This window comes from Dufourea novaeangliae, unplaced genomic scaffold (genome assembly GCF_001272555.1).
Source record: "Dufourea novaeangliae isolate 0120121106 unplaced genomic scaffold, ASM127255v1 scaffold199, whole genome shotgun sequence".
NCBI classification, from domain to species: Eukaryota; Metazoa; Arthropoda; class Insecta; order Hymenoptera; family Halictidae; genus Dufourea; species Dufourea novaeangliae.
Genome location: NW_015374073.1, coordinates 1005610 through 1028771, shown reverse-complemented (window position 1 = coordinate 1028771; position 23162 = coordinate 1005610). Strand labels below are relative to the sequence as shown.

Sequence of the window (23162 nt, the reverse complement as noted above, 5' to 3'; positions counted from 1 at the left end):
AAATTCGATCGATTAAAGCAGAACTGAACATTTTTCGAAAGAATAGCTTCTGTCATTTTGCCTTACAACTGAAGAATTACTGTGTACTCAGTCCACTATTTCTGACCCACAACAAGTCTCTATCTGATAATGAGCGGCGTCAACGATCTGAATAAATTGCTCCTTCAGTTCCCTCGCTTTCACGTAGACGTCCTCCTTCATCAGATCGTAGCACATCGCGATCAGTCCCATGCCGAGCAACAGGTAAACAAAATTAATAATCAGTTTCGTCTGACTATCAGTGGTCAGGTCACCGTGCGTCCAACCAGGTACGAGATCTCCCATTCCAATTTTACACAACGATGTCACGCAGAAATAAGCACTGTCCAAGTAGTCCCATCCTTCCCACTCCGCGAACATAATCGAACCACCTAAGACGTATCCAAAGATCACCCATAGGCAGGCTGTAGATGGTACGGTGATCCTCTGGCCGGGCTTCTTCTTGCCGGTGCATTCGTGCAGCCACGTGTACAACCATCGGAACGTCTGGGCCAGTACTTTGCCCATGTTTAGAAAGTACAGCACGTAAAGGGGAATCCCCAGAACCGCGTATATGACGGTGACTCCCTTGCCCCAGGCGGTTTGGGGCACCAGAGTCCCGTAGCCGATCATCGTGAAGACGGAAAGACAAAACATCATCGCGGCTGGGAAGGACCAAAGATCAGTGGACGTCAGACCGCTGCAGTTCTCCTTTTTGTAGCTACCGGTGAAGTTCTCCTGGTAGTCTCGTAGTATTTCATTGGACAATACGTAGAACGTCGTTTTGTTGAACACGTTCACCGTCTGATTGCTGGCGGTGCTGAACCACAGTTGGTCCGCGCATCGTTTCCTAATTAATTCCCGAACGCATACCGTGGTGGACGGAAGCTGAGCTTGAGACTCGATTATCGTGAAACCGAACGCTCCTATTATTGCGTAACCAACGACGAGTCCACCGACGCCCACTTGGGTGCACATGAAAGCGACCAGTTTCCGGCAATAATCTTTAATTCGTTCCCTTGGATCCGGATCGGTCGATGTCGACGATGAATCCCGGCTTCTCAGAGAGGATCTTATTGGGACACGCATGACGATTCGTGGACGAGACGAGAATCAGGCTTGTGGGTACTTGAACCACATGGAACTTCACGTTCGGTGATACTAAACTTTCGAGCCGCTTTTCTATTTCTGTCGGACGATGCTTCGTCTTACCCTCTATCCTTTTCTCCTTCCCCTTGTCATTCTCTCTTTGTCCCGCTGCCGTTCCCGTTCGCCTCTTGCCCGAGGTCAACATTGTAAATAGATTATATTTACAATTATTATTATCCAATTGCGGGATTATCATTGAACGTAATGCCCTCCAATTTGTATTTGTTTGGGTTGAAATGGAATGACGTTTGAGGTTTAAAGTAATGCTGCCGAGAATTCGCCTATTTAAATTAATTGTACTTGTCATATCATATATGTATATGATGTAAACAGAATATTACAGAGATTAGAGTAATACTTAGAATTTTTCTGTGCACAAGTAAATCCAGTAACTCGCGAATCTGTATGTTTTAGGTGCGAATATTTGGGTTCACGGTTACTTTAAGATCATAAAGTTTGAATAATTTAATTAGCTACAGAAGGTATCATGCTCCATTTAAAAAAATCACGGAGGTCGAGCAATTCGAGAATATCATGACACTCATAAAAAATTAGTTTTCATTATATGTATAATTATATTTTCCTGTAATAGAAAAAGCTGAAGAACTTTATTATGATTGAAAGGCGAGAAAACTCTATATTTACTAGTGAAACTAGTAACATGCTTTTCGAACGATAGTTAAATATAGTACTTAATAAAGCCATAAATTATACTTTCTTGAAAATGCGACTTGCGTCAATTTGCTTTGCAATCTGGGCCTTATCGACCATATTGAATTTGATTCATTGCAGAAACTAGTCTAAGTGTTGCTCGGATAATCCTCCTCGTGCTTAGACGTCTAAAAATATCTGAATATTCTCATTGAGACGAGTTCACCCGCTGGGATTTTGCAGCCTATCTTTTGGTCACTAAAACATTTCAGTGAATATTTTTTTATAATTTTCCGTATGATCCAATTTGAGAACAAGAATAATGGATGTTCGACATTCTTTACTAGATATGAGGGGAAATTCCTTGGAGTTTAGTGGTAGCATTCTGCTTTCGTTTTCGTTTGAAAATACGTTGATTTTCTTACGATGGAGCTCGCAAAGACGGAGAAATAGTTTTAACTGACAAAATGATGGAAAATATTTCGATATTAGTAAATTCTAGAAAAACCGGATACGTCCACAAAACGTATCAAAGACATCAGAAAGTATGGGATTTGTAAATGTATCTTCAAACCAATTAGATTAGCCCGTCTGGGTTAGGTACTGTACCACGTTTAAGCAAAAAATTTTTATCCTAGCGTTAATTGGACAAATAAACTACAAATACTTGTCCAAATTCACATGTTTATGCAATACTTTGTGAAAGATGGAAACAAATATATTTGATTCTCTATGTTAATAGGTCTATTCTATTAGATTTGAATATAAATATGGATAAGATTAGAGTCCGTCTGGAACGGTTTATATTATACGTTTAAATCTACATCGTCCTATTAACAAGAAAGCTATCTAAGCACTTAGATATTCAACTGTATCACCTTTAAGTTCCAATAATTTTAATTTTTCAGAAAATTTAGATCCATAATACTGTTAAAAAACCCATAATTGTAAAGTCCCCCAAATGTAGGAATTTTTTTCTTCTCTTAACTACTTTCCTGGGCTCAGAATAAAATAGAAAACTCATTGCATCTGACGGAAGTTTATGGTTTTATTGTATTTCACATAGTTCTATAGGCTATAATTGCATTACGTTCATAGTCTACTCATAACTATTTCTCAACAATCCGTGTCATTTTTACAAAACAGAATGTCCGTAAGATGTTTCTAATTTAAACTGTACCGTTGTATTTTTAACCCTTAATCGATAGAAGACGAGATCATTTGTTTTTCGTATATGACTCTATTATCTTCTAATAATTATTCACCCTGTAATTAATTTACCGTCATATTACTCTATCGAAATACACCATAACACCTGTATGACCGCGTAGAACATCATGTTCGAATCAGCTGCAGGCCAATAGAAATTATTTTCATTCATTTTTCATTGCGCCTGTATGGGTGTTCATTATCAAAAAGTTAGTTGGCCAAGGGGTCAAAGGAATAGCGATTTGCTCATTGGTGGCTCTTAATGGGAATGGTAACTACAATGCATCGACTACGTTGCACAAACTAAATCCCGTGCAGTAGGGTCTCGCGTAATCTCGGGGTTAGCCAGTTAGATTCGCGTCGCGTACACCAGTTATATGCTTATCGTCATCACGTACGCATCATCGGATGATCGTAAGCTGTGACAGTTCTGTACGGTGGTGTCGTGATGAAGAGTTTGTACATCATTTTTAGTACTATCATAGGTAAGAAGTACTCTTGTTTGTTCATTTCGTCGATTTTCCGTCGTGTTTCCATTGGAAGGTAAATTTAAAAAGTTCAAAGTTCAGGTTCAAATATTATCGTCTGCTCGTATGCCTCTTTTTAATAAAGCATATACATATCTAAATAATCCTCTAGTCGAATAGACGTTAGAGTACGCTATCTGCAATCATTATCTGTTATAAAAAAAATCCTCTTTGCTACTCGTGAATTTTGACTTTAGAGAAATTTTTCCGTTACGTCGCCCCTGTGAACATACTTCATTCCAGACTAATTCCCTTATTCGGTAAAATAATTATTGTCTACGCTAAATATTCAATTTATTCTTTATACCGTGCCGTAAGAAATATATACTAATTACAGCGTGAAGTTTGGAGCGAAGTACGAAAAGTTCAGAAGTATTTATGTTTGAACAGAACTAAATGTACGAGATCGTTCAAAATGGCGAGGAACAAAAGCATTTTATCTGTTTTACGAAAGGTTTGGCTTTGTAGTTTTGGTTTTAGATCGCCTCGTTATTTTTCTTTTAAACAATACACCTGACAGCCATATGAATATTTCAAAGTAATCAGAGACAGTTCTACGTAATCCCTGGTCAGCAGCCGGAAGCGTGTATTATGTTCATTAAAATCTGCGGGTCGTTCGAATTGTTCACAGGTCGTGTATAAAGCGGCAATTTAGAAACTGTTGGTGTTACTCTGGGCCGCCGATTGTATACTAATTTAGAATATTTCGAGGTACCACAAAACGTTTCTCGGTATTTTTTTTCCATTTTTTAATGCGGAATATGTGTGGGTCGAAACGCGACAAGAACGCGGCAAATGCGAACGTTCTGATTGAAAATGATTGTTATCAGCATTTTCTTTAATAAAAACTAACAGTACTTGGTTACATTCTTGACTGAATTTTTCTGTCTCGTCATTTAACGAAGAATTTTGTGAATCTTGAAATTCTTTATCTAGTTTTTACAGTTTCAAATTCTCAGTGCAATGCTCTTTTTTTTTCAGATTTTAACATAAAATTGTGTAAAGATAAATTAACGTGAAATATTAATTTTGTAGAAATTTTTTAGATAGATTTAAGTATCTAGCCGTAATTTATAACTGATAGATGTTTGACAGATGAAAAGTCAATCTGGCTGTTCAAATTCAATCATAAAGTAGACTTTGTCCATAACGTTTAAGTGTTATGTTTAAATTTGCATTTGTCTATTGAAATTTACTTTAATTCGGTTTAGAAGTAATGGAATTTGTTTCAGGTTTATACGATGTTACGCGAGCGGATGATTGGGCGTATTCGGGTGATCATGGTAATCTCCATATTTTACCGTATAATTTAAATTTAAGTAAATAACAATCTAAGGTTGAATTAGATAAAATTAAATTAATTATTTCAAGAATATTAATATATAACAATTTTTTACTTTTTTTTAATTTAAACTAAATAATGTTTACAAATTTTTACGTGAAACTTTTATTCCTTCCGATTTCTTATAACAAAAATCTTAAAAAAATGTTGCGACATTGTTAAAAGAATAGGTAAAATCATTTGGAGGTTCGTCGAATATAATAGTACCGGATAAAACTATAACAACTTGTGCGTAATAATTCTTTGAAGATTAATTTCTTTAGCATTTTCTCTATTAATTAATGAAGAGTATGGATTACCTTAAACGTATATTTTCTTAAATATTAATAATCCTAATAAAACCCTTCCTTAATTAATATAGAAAATGCTAAAGAAATGGATCTTTAAAGGGTTATTAGGGTCCAATTATTATGATTTTGTATGGCACTATATGCATAAAGAATTTTCATTGAAAATATAAAGAAGCGATAACATTTATATTCCTTTTAAAAATGCAGCTACTAGGAAATGCCAAAAATAAGTAATCGATGTGTCCTTATCTTTCATTTAGGCCCGACGCATTGGCCAGGATTATGCGCAATAGGGAAGAAACAGTCACCAGTAAATATAATTTCCGAAGATACCATAAAAACTGATCTCGGTGCCCTAAAATTCATAAGATATGATTTCGCGTTCTCTGGAACGGTCACTAACAATGGCCACTCGGGTAGGCGCTAAACAGAGTAGTAACATATAAATTTTAATTTTAATTCGTCGATGAATAGAATTGAGCGTGTGGTGCAACTTTTTAGATATTTTACGTTCCTTTTTTCTTTAGTACAAATACAATTGGACGGTGTACCTATCCACTTGGAAGGAGGAGATTTACCATCCACATATATATTGGAACAACTACATTTTCACTGGCCAGCTGAGCACACCGTAGATGGTACTCGTGCTGTACTGGAACTGCATTTCGTTCACTACGACAACCAATACGAGAATGTAACTGTAGCGTCACAGCACGAGAATGGTATTGCTGTTGTTGCCACGTTATTTAAGGTACGCACATTTTAACAAAATTTCGATTTTATTTCAGCCTCTTAAACGGTATGGTTCATCACTGAACGTGCAGTCTATAGTGGCATGAATTTATCACCTTTTGGAGTATACGTCATTCCACGCCAAGCGAATCACTTTTGTACATGATGTCTGGGATTTTGCTCAAAATGAAATATGTTATAACCCATGTGAAAATAAGGGGAGTGGGAGTTAAGTCATCATTTCGCTGGTTTCGAAATTGTTTGAAAAATACTGAGCTTGAAATTAGGTGATTTTCATTAATTTTTAAGAAAACTACTTTCACAAAAGAATTTTTATCTCCGCAACTGTTAAAGATACAAACTTGATTTTTTTTTCATTATAAATGTAAAGAATCGTTCTTCTTGACTAATTTTTTGTTTTGTACGTAAAGTTACTTTTGTTTTGCAAATTTCATTTCATATTCTATGATCTTAAAAAATTGAATAACCCCCCCTCCCAAGTTTGCTATGGACTATAACAAATTAGAATTTGTGCAAAATCTCAAACGTCTTGTACAAAAGTGATCCGCGTGGTGTGGAATGACCTGTAATGCTGTGTACGTCGTAACCATTACTTGAATTAAATTTTACACATTACGAGAAATGTAGGTAAAATTATACATTCCGAACGCTGTTATTCCGAAAGAATTAAAGGAATTCAAATAATGTTTTTTTCTGAAGGATTATTTAAAAAAAATTTTATAATGCGAATATGCTGCAATTCCTGCTACATATGTATTGGTCATGACTCATATACATGTACGACAGAACCGCTTAAAAGGTTAAAATTTTGTTTCTAGTAAAATAATAGAACTTAATTAATATGTACCCTAATTTTATTAATACAATCCTTTTTTATTGATTTTCTTTATATTCGTCGATGCTTCAAACACCGCTGAAATTTAAATCAACTTTACCTTTAGGATTTGAATTTAACTGTTGGGATTTGAATGTGATTTACTAAATTCGAATTACTGAGAAATGGTCAGATATATTTAAATTGATGAAAGAAATACCCACTATATCATAGTCATGAAATATTGTTTTAAAGATGAAGTAAAATATTATTGATACGAGAGGGGGCACTGTTACAGCTGCATCACGTAGATAATATGGATCTAATGCCTATTGTGAAAGCAACGGAATTAGTGTCAAAATGGGTTGGAAAGAGTACAGCAATGATGAGGTCAAAGCTGATTCCCTTTCTACTCTTGCCAAAGGATCATACAACGTATTATCGTTACGATGGATCATTGACTACTCCACAATGTCGAGAGTCCGTAATGTGGATGATTCTCACTGAAAAACTTACGATATCAGAGCAACAGGTCAGTTCAAACATGAAGTGATTCTTCATTTGACAAGCACACTTATCTTAAGATACCTATCTGAAGATATATAGGGTGGGGTTTTTGCAAAGTTTTTACTTTGACCATATGGAATTATCTCTGTTATTTTTAGAGATACCAGAAAACTTTATTTATAACAGTCGTACGACATCGTGGAAATAATTTGTTTGTGGGTGAAGGGTTTTCGGAGATTTTAAGATCACCTTTATTTCTTTTTTAAATGGCACGCTATACATTTTTATTCCTGTTAGAATAGTGGATCTTTAGATGATTTCAATGACCAATAGCACAAGGTCATCCAGTATTAAATAATTGAGTAAAAGGTCGACTCTTGTGTCATAAGTAAACTCAGGATACAATGCATTCTTTTTAAAACTTTCATCAAGTACACTGAGTTTGCCATTTTATTCTGACCCAATAAGATACTTAACAGAAACAAGAAATTCCTATATTTTCTCTTGTCTTTACGAATTACTTTAGAAAATATCATATTGCATAAAAATTCGCCGTCTCGTCACAGGAGGTGCTCGAAGTGGTATCTGTTTATATCGACAGAACATTGCAATTAGTGAATTACTCAAGACCGTACACACTTCTTATCACTTCCGGATTGATTCCATCGCATGTTGCGATGATTCCTTGCTTCGTATCTGCTGACGTTGTCGGCTTTTCCTGGTACACAATATTGTTTAATGTTCCCCAAATGCAGAAATCAAGAGCTGTTATCTCGGGAAAATGAGCTGGCCACGAAATTGCCCGACCATGTCCTATTCATCGATTCGGTAAAAACCTATTCAGTGTAGCTCTTCCTTATCCTGTACCAGGGAAAACCAACAACGCTGGAAGATATGACAAAAAATCATTGCAGCATGTGATAGAATCAATCCGACAGTGATAAGAAGAGTACTGGCTTCAGCAATTCCGCAATAGCAATGTTCCGTCGATGCAAACGGAAACAACTTCGAAGAATATATCATATTTTTGGGAACATGTTTCTAGTGACAAATACATTCTTTCCATCAAAATTTTTCTATAAGGATACAGACACGTATGAGTAGTATCTGAAATTTTTGTTTTTCAGTTTTTATTTAAAAACATATTGTGGTTGGGAATATATCATGGCGTATAGTATACCATGGACATTTCTGAAACAAAGTTTGAACAATGGAATATGAAATAAATCTTAGTGGTTTATCGTTCGAAGAAGTATTGTTTTGTTTGATTGAAGAGTAACGAAACGACGACACTTTAAAGCAAATATTTCATTGTTTTGCACGAACATTGCCGTCTATTTACGTGTAAGTCAGATAAAAATTAACATATCGAAAAAATCCTACGTCGGACGGTAAATAACTTAGATTTATTTAATATTCCATTATTGAAATTTTGTTTCAGAATTCTGCTCACGACCGCCATATTTGTTTTTAAAGAAAAATTGGTCTATCTTTATAGAAAACTTTTGATCGAAAAAAATGTTTTTGTCACTTAAAAATAAATTCCCAGAAATGCGGTATTTTTTTAACAAAGCAAGGTAGTCTGGCTTTTTAATATCGAAGGCCCTTGTATTATATATTGTTAAAATCGTCTAAATAACTATTAATCAACTAGGAATAAAAAAAGCAAGCATGCCGTTTAAAACGTGGCGGTGACCTTGGAATTTCCAAACACTCTCCACGCACAAAAGAATTATTACTGGCATGTTATGGCATTCTCGGTAATGTACAACTTTTGTAAACAATGTTTCTTCGTAAATCACGGAGATATTCCAGCTGGTCAAAGTTATTGCTCTATCCTGTACGTATGTTGTATATAAAAATGTCTTGTGTTCAATTAATCAATACTTAATGTAATATTATTGATCTTACTTAATAATTTTTAAACAAACTTCGAAGAATAATTAAATAAAAATAATATCTCTTACGTACTGACTTATCTACGAATTGCTTATTTTGAAGGACAGAATAATCCATTTACACTTCAAATTTGAGTTTTTTTTTATTTGAACGCAACTATCTACAATCACTATGCAAGTTATAATTGCCTTCATTTCTCACTTAATCTGAAAACTTAACTCGAGACTTTGTTTATAAAGAAAATCTTATTTTGAAAAAATTGCAGTCGTATCATTTTGGAACAGGCGATTCGTACATGTCGTAATATATTTATACATATTTCATTCAGTTATAAACATGTAGGCCGAGGACCGATGGTAATGAATTCGATATACCACTTTTCTTTAATTTGCAGTTAAATATTTTCAAACATATTGGGACAAGCAACGGCATCTTGGATATGAATTACAGACCAACTCAGATACTCGGGGAGAGAAAAGTTTATCACCACCTGGAAGGATATTCCTCCGTTACATGTCCTTCTTCCAATTTATTTCTCACATTGTTTAGTTTTCTGTTTATTAAAGTATTATTCTCGTAATAAACCTTATCCACGTATTAAATTCCTTTACATTTTTGTATCGAGTCCTCACCAAGTTGTTTTCAGTTGTATTTAGAAAAATGATGTTAGAAGTATAATTTGTATAGAAACGTAGCCTTTGTTTTTTGTAGCTCGTGAGTATACTTGACAGATATTTAAAGAAAGGACATGTTATATAACTGGTGATTAAAGACATTGTCATTTCTTTTTTATTTAAATGTTCCATTTTTTCTTTGCACTGTTTCACCACGTAAATGATTTTCGTTCCTTTTTTTATCATATTTACTTTGATTATCAGTAGCAAAGATTCGATACTGACGCCGTAATCGTTGTTGTTCTTGTCATCGAAACTATTTCGAACGTTGATACGCAACATGTATTTTCTTTAAAGGTGGCATATTAAGATTCGGTATCTGAAAGCAATGCAATAATTTAGTATATTTTCTGAAGAATAGGCATCTTGATCAGTAAAAAATTGATTCTAAAAATGTGTATATTGGAATTAAGAATTTTTAAATCAATCTATATGAATCAAGATAAATTAGTGGTTAAAAAGATGGAACACCTTGTGTATACATATAATAGATAGAATAAATGGAACTCGTATATTTTACATACTTTAATGAAAATCGACAGAACATAATAATGTTCAGTGATCAATCATGTAGGTATTCGCAGCTCGCTGAAGTTGTTTGCACGACTCACTTTAATCTTCTGAAGTGAAAACAATTAAATTAAAGACATACCAAATGTCAAAATCAAGAAACAAATTTTAACACGTTGACTGCCACAGTGGAAAAGGCAGTGCATAGCCAGACACACTTTATTTCGTTTTTGAATCATAAATCTTTGAAAATATATGCTTTTGATTAATAGAGATTGCTTGTCTTGTTTTAAATTATACTGTGATATTAATCTTATGTCAAAATTTTGTAGACGTATATAAATAATCCAGCATGTTTGCAATGTTACAACTACGAGTTATCTCGTAGCTGGCAGTCAACGTGTTAACTGAAGAATTGAAATTTTTTAGTCATCTGTTCACTGTAAATTCATATTTCCACGATCACGTTCAGATTCAAATTTATTTATTATTGGACTATGTATACGAAGGATAACACGATTTTCTAAGCTTTGTTAAAAGAACAAAGAGCACAGTATTTTAACGAATTCGTAATTATTACCTATAACCACGATGGACGACGAATGAGACCGCGTCAAGAAAATTCTTTGGAAAATAATTAGCACATCGATGGCTGCTTTCAATTATCCGAGTGTGATGTGCAGGTTTCCACGTACTAGACTATGACTGGACAGAGATCTCCGATTCTCTAGTGCTATGGTGCTCTAAAATGAATAAATTATCTTTCTTCGTGTCCACAAGAAGAAAAGTTTATATTCAAACGGAATACAGAATGGTTTGTTCTTTCCATAATTGTTTATTTATCGGTGGAGAACTTCATCATTAAATTCTTTGGGATCTTTGAAGAATCAATAAGATAATTTATTCTCGTATGAGGCTTGCTTGGGTATCGCAAAGTCATGATTAAAGAGAAACATGGGGATCAGTAATAATACGACAAATGATCGATAATTGCAGTGAAAAAAACTTCTGTAGTCTGTGCGCACACTCTCAATATAACGAAGAATTTCTGTCGTTGGGGGAAAATACGGGTAAATTAGGGGGGTAATAAAGGGACACGGATCGTGGATGGAATGATAAATAGTAGTGATCAGATGCCTTCGGTCAGCGGTACGATATTCAGGTTCGTATTTGAATGCGCAGGGACAAGTGAAATGAACAGTGACAATTAAAATAGAAAGTGTTTCAATTAACCTTTTAATCGGTGTAAGGAAAAACGAAAGGTTTTCTTATTTTTTCTTGGTGATAATCTAATATGACATTATTCGGAAAGAATGATAATTCAACGAAACAAGTCTTAAATACACGTAAAAGGCGACTTGGACGATACTATAAAGAAGGGTGACAGTGACATGCTTTGTAATAAAATTTTAACACACAGGATTAAGTTTTCGTATTTAAGTTACAATTGCGAAACCGAAATTGTAATTGACCGTTTGCTAGTAAAATTTAAATTCACAGTTGAAAGTTAAAGTAAAATTTGAAACAAAAAACTTAAATTTGACAAGACAGACTTAATTTGTTATATTATTAATTATAATAATGAATGTATACATTATATCATAATGTATTAATTTTTGAAAGTAGGATATTAATAGTCTATGATCTTCTTATCTGTTCGCAAGGTTTCTATTCAAGATTTATTGTACGTTTATACATCAATAATATTTTCAACAGGGTGATGGTCTCGTACACTAACGGATAATCAAAGTTCTACTGATCAAGTATCTGTCAATAACATATGATTGCACTCATTGTAAATTGTAATAGATGTAAAATCTCTTAAATACGCTGTGTGCTGTCCTCGTGCATAGAAAAGCTTCGAGTGGTTAAACGTTCACGAAAGGGAATACCGAACATGAGTATGAATTTTCAAAAGTTGAATAATTTGAATATTCTTGGAAATATAGTATCGGCGAACATGCTACCGATGACAGGCGAGAAAACTAAAATGCCTACCGTTTTGAAACTGTACGTGTTAGTGGTTTGGACGTTCTCTATGATATACTTCATCACTATACTCTACGGTTTATTAAAAGTGCCAAAAGATAAAGTATTGAAGGGTGGTGCGATAAACATGGTGGTTATGTTTGAAAACTTGTTCTTGATGCTTCACTTCTATAATAATAAGAAAGTGCTCAGACAATTGATTAGAACGCTGAACAGTGTTCTTACCATACCCGACGAAATACTCAGAACTGTTACCACTAAGACAGTGATGATACTGCAGAAAGCAATGAAAACATACATTATATTCTCTATAAGTGCACTTATCTTTTGGATGCCGATACCAGTCATGGAAGCATTTCACCGAAATCAGTTCTACTATGAGGATTATCAACTGCCGATGGCTGTGTCGAAGGAACCATTTTCGACCCAAATTTTTGTCGCCGGTAGTGTTTTTCAATTTTTTGGCGCCGTGTATAGCCTCATACGAAAACTTAGCCTTGATTTGTACAGTATGCATATAATCCTTTTGATGACTGCTCAGTACAAGTATTTGAATAAGAAATTTACATCTGCACTTGCTAGCGATCCTGTTCCTGGAAATGAGAATCAATTCAGACGGGAACTGGGAGGTTTGATTCGACATCATAGAATCGTACTTCGGTAAGTATGAAATTAAATTGTGGATTCTTTTGATCATATAAGCAACACGAGTTGAATATTTCATTATAAATCAAATAACATTGTTGCTCTATATCGACCACTGACAAGGGAACTTTGATAACCACAAAATTCCAATTTTTTTTTTAAATTTGCAGGTTGTTAGTGGATCTTAATGGATATATTAAGCAAATTTCATTTTTTGATATTTTTGGGTTCTGCAGGATAGAAACACCTTTTCACCGTTGTGCACTGTTCAATAAATTTGTGCATTACTATTCTTTGAATTAAATCGGGTTAGAATAAAAATGGAATTAAGGAAATATATTTGCCGATCGCTAGATTATAATGTATATGAGCTATTGGTGTGAAAATTTTTGTAATAAAAAATATAATTAAAAATTAATCGAGCAGTGCACGAATGTTAAAGGTTAACGTGTGTTTTCCTATTTTCTTGCATATTTTAAAAACTAGATTATTGATAAAAATTGTTGTGAAGAAAATTTAATAGCTTTTCATACTCTATAAAACTGTGGAATAAAATTATTAAAAATTTGTTGATTTATATATTTACTGAAACAAAAAAAAGTTAACAATTTCATTATACAGTTTTATACAGTATAAAAATCCATTAAACATTCATTGTAACATTTAAAATTTACCATAGTTTTCAAGATATATGGGAAACTAGGAAAATACACGTTACCATTTTCACCCTGAAGAATCAATAAGTAGGTAAAACAGGGAATTGCCTGATAATTCAATGGAACTCATCTATAAACTTGTAAAGTTTAAAAAGAAATCGGAATTTTCGGGTTACTGAAACTCATTTGTTAGTGGCTTCTACTTGAACTGAGAATTCTGTGATCGATACGAAGTTTGATTGACACGCTGAAGAGGAAAGCGCAGCGAACATTTACAAATTTTCAACTACTAAAACATTCAGCTGAAAGGTTTTAGACTTTCTCGACTTGGATTGGACGGAAATTTGAAACTGTTCCGAGTTCTTGCGGAAATAATCCAAGTCCTTACGTTTCCAACGGGTTTTGCAGATTTTGTAGTTCAATCGATTTTGATGAAACTGGAACACTTTACTGAGGACTTAGTATAATAACGTCTTAGAGCAGCGAATGAAAATTTCAACTAGCTGTTAGAACTTCGGAAATTTAAGCGCTTACATAGTTGAAATGATTCAAGTACCGTCTCTTCTCGTGTCTTTGGAACATTGTTGGTCTGATCCAGTGATGTGTGTGGTCCATTTTGTATCATGGTGGTGAAATATCTCTTGTATAAGTACTCTTCTATTTATTCATATTCATGTGCCTCATATTTATTACCTTTCAATGAAATTTTTCGTATCGTGCATATGCAATACAGTGGTCAATCATTTGTTCACGTCATCAATCGATTCCGCTAAAACAAGTTCATGTGACTTTTGCTCTGACATAGCAACATAGAAATTTTGTATCTACAGCAAAAGAGGCCTGATCTGTGAAATACTCAAAAACTATATTTTATAAAATAAGTTGGATTATTGAACTTTTAGATTCAAAAGTGAACACCAAATCAATATGTATGCAGTTCATATTTAATCCCCTGTAAAATTGATCATTTTTACATATGTGCATTCAACATTTTCTGCTGCATGATGTCTGCAAAGGCTGAAATACTTGTATGTGTGTTACAGGATGACTGCTTTATTGAAACAAGTATTTTCCCTAAACGTCACATTGCTCTACGTAACCAACGTTTTTCGTCTCTGCTTTTTAAGTTTTATGATTGCAACGGTATATAGCACGATAGAATTCTAGAGTTCCGCGATTTTGGTCGTCCACTTATGTTATATCTACTTATATTTATTTATTATTCCAGGCCTCCGAAGAATCGCTTGTGGCATGCTTGGTTATAATCTACACAATTGGTGCACTGATGCAGCTATACATGTTCTGCTTTTGTGTTCAACAATTAGTGGAGACGGTAAGTTTTCGTAATTACTCTATGCCCTAGATGCTGCTACGAAGTTCGTTCTAATAATGTTATAAATCGTTAGATCGCTTCGTATGTTAAAAGAATATATATAGTTCATTTGTATTCACATTAGAACTTCTTAGAACAAGATACGTAATTTGAATAGGGAATAATTCTTCTTTCAAAAATAATTTCTGAAGAAAGGCACATTGATTTGGCACAGAGTATAGACTTTAAAATTTCGCTTGATCGTGTTGCCATATAGGGGTACATACCTTTGGCATCGTTAAAAAGAACGATTTTTAAGAATTTATTCCAGAAAAACTACTGGATTCATTTTTTCTTAAAAGGGAGACGATATAGATTATTTAACAGATTGTCGAAGTTGTATATAAACTAGTAATTCCTGCACACACGCGCAGATCAAAGATCTGTACTGTCTGCGTGATTCAGATGCCCATAGTGATCCGACTTGAAAATGAATGGAATTTTATTAAACTTTGTTGTATTCGTTGTGACCCGTCGAAGGCCGATTTTAACATTTTCAAAAATTGACATAATCACGCTATTTTAAAGAAAAGTGACATTTTACGTAAAAATTTGCTTTTTTATTAGTGAATAAAAAAACCTGACAAATTAAGAAATCAAAAAAATGACTCGACAGGTCGAAGATAGTCCCAAAGAAAAAGATTTTCAGCAAAAGGTGCTATTTGAAGACTTTGAGATTTAGTATAGCGCTTCACTTGCAAGAATAAAGGTGTACTATTAAAGAGGGGCTTTATGGCTAGGCTTATTGCTGTTCACAACAAAATAGACCAATTGAAGCTTAATCACATGATGAAGTATGCCGCCATTGTTGTTGTGACGGGGTCCACTTTTAACGTAAATGAATGGCCCGATAAAGTGCTTAGCTAAGATTAAGCTGTACTAGAGATTTTATTATATTATAGTAACAGTATCATTGAGTTTACATTGATGTGTATTATTGAGGTTTACAATGCGTACAATCTGTGGCTACTATTCTACTTAGAAATTCAGTAATGTTTTTAATATTTCAACTTGTAATTTATTAAATTAGAGTACAACGATGATGGACGACGTGTTTCATCAAAAGTGGTACCTGTATGACGTCCCAGTACAGCGTTCAATCGCATTGATGATTTTGGCTACTAAATTAGACTGTAAATTATCACGGTATCGGACTTTAGATTTGACAATACCATCCTTTATGTCGGTGAGATCTTATTAAATATGTATAATTTCCTCTATATACACATTACTTAATTGAATTCTTTCTATATAATATGTTGAATGTTTTAGATTATAAATCAAGCGTATTCAGTATGCCTGTTATTCTTAAAAACCAGGCAAGTTTGATATATATATATATATATATATATATATATTTTGTTGCGTCGCAGTCTTCGACGTGATTGCTTCAACGCTTCAGTACTTCATCCGCCGAACTAACTTTGTGCGTGTAATTGATGAAATAAAATAAACTATAATGGACTGTATTTACTGTCAAGAAATGGTGCAGAAATACGAGTATAAGTAAACTAGATTATAGACTGTTTCGATTTGATGTCTATGATTTGAATGTTTTTCTAAAGCCAATCGCAATTCTTCCATTATTGATGGAAAAAATACAGGTAAACGAGTTGTTGACTTGATAGTGGGAGATGTACCATTTTTAAGGAGGGATATTCGTGTAACAGCTCTAAAAGTAAGTGATTTTTGCGAATTTTTTAAAGGAAACTACTGATAAAATAAGAATAAACGATATATATATATATATAAATTATAAAATATTATGCAAGTCTTGTGGTCTTTTCGACGATGTAACCATTGCTGTAGCATTCGTTACAGTCACCAGACTACAGAGGCTAAGAAATTTACTTAAAGTTAGATAGTTTTGTCTGGGATTATGCCTATTGGGAATGAAAAATATGAAAAATTAGAAAAGTTATGTGATTTAAAAAAAAATTAAGTTTCTTCAGTGGATAAGTTATGTTTACACTGTTTAAAAAAATATTATAAATCAGAAATAAAATAAAAATTAACGGTATAATCTTTGGAGAAATGTATTACGAATTGAATGGGCTTCACGTGAAATTGATCAGTCGATCAGTTTTTTAGTTATCCTGGAATGGCACAAAGATCTGTTACACATAATTAAACTGCGGATTTTTATGCAAAATCAAAGTTTTTAAAGTAATTTATAAAGACAGGAACAATCGTAGAAATTTATTTTCCCTCTTAAATGTCTTATTGGATTCAGAATAAAATAGAAAACTCGTTGGATCTGATGAAAGTTTTGTTTTTTATTGTATTTCACAGAGTCTTATAGGCTATAAATGCATAAAATCCGCAGTCTACACATAATTTATCGGAATGATGAGGGTAAAAGTAAACATTGTATTGAATATTTAAAAAAAAAAATGAAAAACACACCACAAATTCCAGTTAATGTCAGTGAAAATACTTTTTTTATAAGTAATCGAAAGATTGGTAATGTAAATTGAATCACCTGACATTTATGTATCAAACGGTCCCGTTCGCAAAGGCTTAATGATCAAGTGGAAGTCAAATTCCAAAAGCCACAGATAAATTTTAACTGAAAAATAAACACCTTTAGTCACACATTAACTGAAAATTCATGTTTCAACGATTACGTTTGGACTCGAATTCAATTGTTACTAGATATGTGTACGAACGATTACGAAATTTTCTTGATAGTGTTAGGAGACTGAAGAACGCAATGTTGTTACTGACAAATTGTTACTGACAGACGCGTCACAGAAAACTCACTTTTATTACAGTAGCTCAAATTGAAATTGTGGAACGGCGTTATGAACGACACCGCACCAAAATACTTTTTTTCTAACATGCAGTTTTCTACGTATTAAACTGAGGCTGGACAAAGTTAAGTTCTGAGGTGCTTCGGTACTTGGGCGCTCTAAAAGTAACAAATTACTTCTGTTTTCTATCGACAAGAAAGAAAGTTTAAACTCAAACAGAATGCAGAATGATTTGTTCTTTTCATAAATGATTATTTATCGGTAGATTACTTTTCTTTGGATACATCATGTATTTCTTGGCGGACGTTCGAGAACCAATAACGATAATTTATTCTCATATGAGGTCGCTTTGTGTATCGCAAAGTCATGATTAGAGAGCAACATAGCGACCAGTAATTGCACGACAAATGATCGATAATTGGGGTGAAACAACTTCAGTAGTCTTTGCGCGTACTCTGAATATAACAAAATACGACGGTTGTTGGGGGAAATGCAGGTGAACTAATAAAGGGACGGGGATCGTGGATGGAATGATAAGTTGTAGTGGTCGGATGTCTGCGGTCAGCGATACAATATCCAGGTTCCACATCTAAATGCCAAAGGAAGAGCAAGATGAATAGTGGCAAATAAAACGGGCAGTATTTTTATTAACTCTTTAATCGGCATAAGTGAAAACGAAAAGTTTTATTGTCTTCCATTCGTGATAATATTGATATGGAGAATAATACTGGAAAGTGGGAATGACTGGATGAAACGTCAAATAGTAAGCAGACATAGGGAGAGATAGGAACTGGATAATACTATAATTCATAGATCGTAAAAGATGGAAATACGTTTTAATTCGCAATTAAATCTAAAATAAAAAGTATCAACAGTGAAGTTACAATTCAAATTGATCACTAAATTAAAATTTGTAGGGTCAATTTCATCGGATAAATTCTATTAGATGACTGTTATTAAAAATGTGGTGTCTGTGACCTTTCTGAGTAAAAAATCATCGAGTTGGTAAAAGTTCGTGAAGGAACGTACCAACATGAATACGCATTTTCAAAAATTTAATTATCTGAACGTCTGTGTCAACGTATTTTCTGCGAATATGCTGCCTACGACGAGCGAGAAAATCAGAACGCCAGGAATTATGAAATTTTACGTGTTATTTGTATGGACGATTGTGCTTGCATGTCTTTCTGCCACTCTGTACGGCATGGTACACGTACCGAACGATAAAATGTTGAAAGACAGTACGGTGTACACGATGGTGTCGTTCGAATCTATTCTCTTGGTCGTGTATTTGCATAACCAGAAAAAATCACTCAGAAGATTGATCGAAACGTTGAACTGTCTTTTTGACATAGACGATAAGACGATCAGGATTGCCACCACGCGGTTAGTGACGCCATTCGAGAAACCGATGAAAATTTATGTAATTGCCAGTGTTGGTGCAGTGATCGTCTGGACGTTTCTACCACTGATGGAAATATTTCACCGAAATCAGTTCTACTATGAGGATTATCAGATACCAATGGGTGTATCGAGAGAACCATTCTCGACTGGCATTTTCATTGGAGGCATTGCTTTTCAAATTGTCGGCTGCATGTACACCACAGTTCGAAAAGCTAGTGTGGACATTTACACCATGCATATAATCCTTCTGATGACTGCTCAGTACAAGTACTTGAATATGAAATTTACATCAGCACTAGCTAGATATCCTGTTCCTGGAGATGAGGATATAATCAGACAGGAATTGGGAGGTTTGGTTCAACATCATAAAATAGTACTTCGGTAAGTATGGATTCGAAATATTGTTTCTTTTCATGATATAAGTAACATGAATCGATATTGGATTATCATTTTGTTTAAAACCATCAATATAGGAAACGTTTTTTATAATCACTAGCAATCTATATGGTTGCTAACTCTATTTCGATCACTTACAGTTGGTGATTACTGGTTGAAATAAGCATTCTCTTACATAACATGAAAGTTTATTGACGTGTTGAAACCGAAGGTATATCGAACACTTTTGAAGTTTCAACTACTAGAACACCTAGATAAATGTTTTTAGATTTCCTTGGCGTATAATGGACGGGATTTTTAAATTGTTCCTAGTTATTGCAAAAGTAATCCTTGTTTCATCGATTTCAACCTATTCTGAAGATTTTATAGTTTGATCGATGTTGATTTAAGTGGAATACTTTATTAAGGAATCAGTATAAGCACGCCTTGAAGTAAGGAATGGAAATCAATGGAGTTTAGAAAATTGGTTAATTGTCCTACTTCAACACCTAGTTGAAATGTTCCAAGTATCATCACTTTTCGGATCTTTGAAACATTCAAACGTCTGATACATTGATATAAGCGTGGATGGAATGTGGAATATTTTCTGAGATTAAGACCGTTTTTTCAATTTCGAAAATTTTACTATAGTAAGGCAGACTAAGTTTAGAGTGGAATATGAAAATTACTGGAATTTACAATTTTATGAACAAATGTTTGGGTAGCTGACGCTCTGCACATATTCAATGTGTTTTTTACTGTTACGTTTCGCTAAAATTTTATCTCCGCCATCTTACCTTATAGTGGTGAAATATCTCACTTGTTTCCTTGCTTATCACAGATTATTATGACGTGTCAGAACTTTCATTGCAATGAGTGACTATCGGACACACAGAGTTTTATGCTTACAGTATTTTAATTCAATAAATCTTCGCGCTGAATTCGAATTTCAGTAAGGTTTTCGCGCTGAATTCGAATTTCGTGCACAGTGCAGTAAAAATAACTGGAACATTTTTTCTTCAAATTGCAGGTTAATATTTTAGGGACATATTTTATACGTATAAAACACAAAAATGCATAATAATATCAACCTTTTTATCTATAACAGTGTTTGTTACCTTGAAGATAAACTGCCCAAAAGAAAGCCACTTCTCTTTTTTTTAAATTCGTAGCACAATCATCAAGTAAAGTATATGTATTATACATATAGTGTACCAATAAGTAATCCTAGTAGTAATGGTCCAATAAGTAAACTGATAATAAGTGTAAACGTAAAACATCTTTCCACTCTTTTCTTCATTCCAAATAAGTACTGAATCTGGCAAAATATAGTGAATTACTTATTGGTACACTTATATAATACAAGAGATCGATTTTCATATAATTTTCTTATGATGCGGATTACATTTAAAGCGGAACGATCGATATGTATTAAATTTGCTGCAAATCCAGAATTCCCTGCAAAAGTTAACGTTATTCTGATGTGTACAAAATTTTCTACCAAATGATACCTGCGAAAACTTTAAAACATGTGCATGTGTTACAGGATATCAAACATATTGAAGAATGTATTTACTCCAAATGTCGCGCTACTCTACATAAACAACGTATTTCGCTTCTGCTTTTTAACTCTTATGCTCGTAATGGTATATACCACGATGTAACGCCAATATTCCGTTGATTCCAGTCGTTTACTCTTATTACCACTGCTTATTATTCCAGAACAACGAAGGACCATATGTGACAATGTGTGTTGTTTCATACACAATTGGTGCACTGATACAACTATACATGTTCTGTTTCTGTATTCAACAATTACTGGAGTCGGTAAAGTTTTAATCCCTAATTTTAACGTAGGAGCCGCTAACGTATTGTAATCCATAAAATATACATCCAAAATATACACTGTTTGGTGATAAAACCCTGTCACAACAACCATAGTGATGTACACTCTCGTTCATAAGTATTAGAACACTTATCGAATATACAGTCAATGTTACAAGGCATTACGAAATTACTGAAAATTGAAATAAATATTGTAAAAAGAGTGGTTAAAATATATAATTTTTACGAAGCATCATATTTTTTCACAACCTGAATATAAAATCAATTATACATCCAAATGCATCACAGTATTAATTTGCCGTTCCTTGAAATGGATAACAACTGCAGTTGGTGTATAATCCTTCCTTTTTTTCATTTAATACCGTAAAAATCAAGTAAGAATTGTAAAAGTTTGATTTTGTGGGTTGAATGTTGAATCGCGATTCTCTTGTCCTGTACAAAGGCACGTGGCAATGCTGTGACGGGATTTATCTTTTATCATGGTTTATGGTTTTAACTAATAATTTATTAAATTAGAGTACAACGATGATGGACGATGTATTTCATGGAAAGTGGTACCTCCGTGATGTCTCATTGCAGCGTACGATTATGATGATGACTATGACTGATAAATTAGGCTGCAAATTATCGCGGATTCGGAATATAAACTTGACTTTACCATCTTTTATGTCGGTGAGGCCTTTTTAAATGTATGTTTTTCTCTCTATATATATATAATAAATCCTCTATATATAATATATTGAATGTTTTAGATTTTAAATCAAGCGTACTCGGTATGCCTGTTATTTTTAAAATCCAGGCAAAGTTAAAATGTACTAGCAAAACAGTATGTAGTAATTCCATTTCTTTAGCAGAACAATTTAGACGGTATAGTATAAGTAGTTTGATAATGAAATAAAAAAGAAAGTAAAAGAAAACAGTGTAATTTTCGTGAATTTCAGCTTTCTTAACACTAAGACTGACATTACAATTATATGTATAGAGGCGACACAATTTTTACTTCAAGTGAAAAATATTAATAAAGGAAACGTAATTGTGTGGCGGTGGCTGATTTAAGTTAGATTTTGTTTATTTTAGTTGCTAACTAACTGCGCTTAACATTTCTTATTCACAATTAGTCACATTCACACTATTATGCCCTGATTTATAAAAGCTAAAATTAAACAGAAGTCTACATCCTCTATTAATAGTTTATTGGATTAACCCTTATTCGGTCAGGGTGAGTCTAATAGACTGACACCAATACATTTTGTACGTACATATAACTCATTTAATTCTAATTATACCCTATATAAATAAGTTATCAAAGAGTTGAGAGTATTCTTACAAATTTATCCTAAAAACAAAGTATAATCTTTATTCAAATCGTACGATATACTCATATATTCCATTGGTTTCCGACTGTCTCTCGACCGTACATAAATAGACTGCTCGGATAAGGGTTACGACTAAAATCGAATAAAAAAAAATTTCATTATTTTTTCAATGTTTAAGTTCACTTCAAGATCATAAGTTAGACATATTTGAATGCACTTTAACATGTGCTACATGATGCAATAAAAAAAAGTACATGCTGTCTGGCACAAAGTACCGCCGACCTAAAAAAATGTTAATGAAGTGATAAAAAAAATGTTCCATGTGCGATACTTTCCTATTGAAACCATTTAAACTGTGTTTGAAACATTTCCTATATCATTAAAATTAAAGAAGATATTTAGATCTTCGGTTTTGACGGTCTTAGATGGGACACCGCGTATGTACAGGGTGTTTCTGCCACGGT

At 33.6% G+C, this 23162-nt stretch overlaps 4 protein-coding genes across 4 annotated transcripts; 3 read left to right on the top strand and 1 right to left on the bottom strand.

Moving 5' to 3' along the window:
* Positions 1-87: 87 nt before the first annotated feature.
* On the bottom strand, positions 88-1107 carry LOC107190429 (TWiK family of potassium channels protein 18). Its single transcript, XM_015579227.1, has one exon. The coding sequence runs from the start codon at positions 1105-1107 to the stop codon at positions 88-90; it is 1020 nt and encodes a 339-aa protein (XP_015434713.1).
* A 3663-nt stretch (positions 1108-4770) lies between these two features.
* LOC107190460 (putative carbonic anhydrase 3) lies at positions 4771-9779 on the top strand. The gene is made up of 5 exons (XM_015579261.1): positions 4771-4837; positions 5447-5602; positions 5714-5937; positions 7052-7285; positions 9554-9779. The coding sequence occupies exons 1-5, from the start codon at positions 4771-4773 to the stop codon at positions 9737-9739; spliced, it is 867 nt and encodes a 288-aa protein (XP_015434747.1). The 3' UTR covers positions 9740-9779.
* A 2461-nt stretch (positions 9780-12240) lies between these two features.
* LOC107190428 lies at positions 12241-15687 on the top strand. The gene is made up of 4 exons (XM_015579226.1): positions 12241-12992; positions 14677-14776; positions 14862-14966; positions 15622-15687. The coding sequence occupies exons 1-4, from the start codon at positions 12241-12243 to the stop codon at positions 15685-15687; spliced, it is 1023 nt and encodes a 340-aa protein (XP_015434712.1).
* A 3167-nt stretch (positions 15688-18854) lies between these two features.
* Positions 18855-22191, top strand: LOC107190427 (odorant receptor 85b-like). Its single transcript, XM_015579225.1, has 5 exons — positions 18855-19543; positions 21084-21183; positions 21260-21364; positions 21899-22054; positions 22135-22191. Exons 1-5 carry the CDS (start codon positions 18855-18857, stop codon positions 22189-22191), a joined length of 1107 nt encoding a protein of 368 aa, XP_015434711.1.
* The last annotated feature ends 971 nt before the right edge of the window (positions 22192-23162 follow it).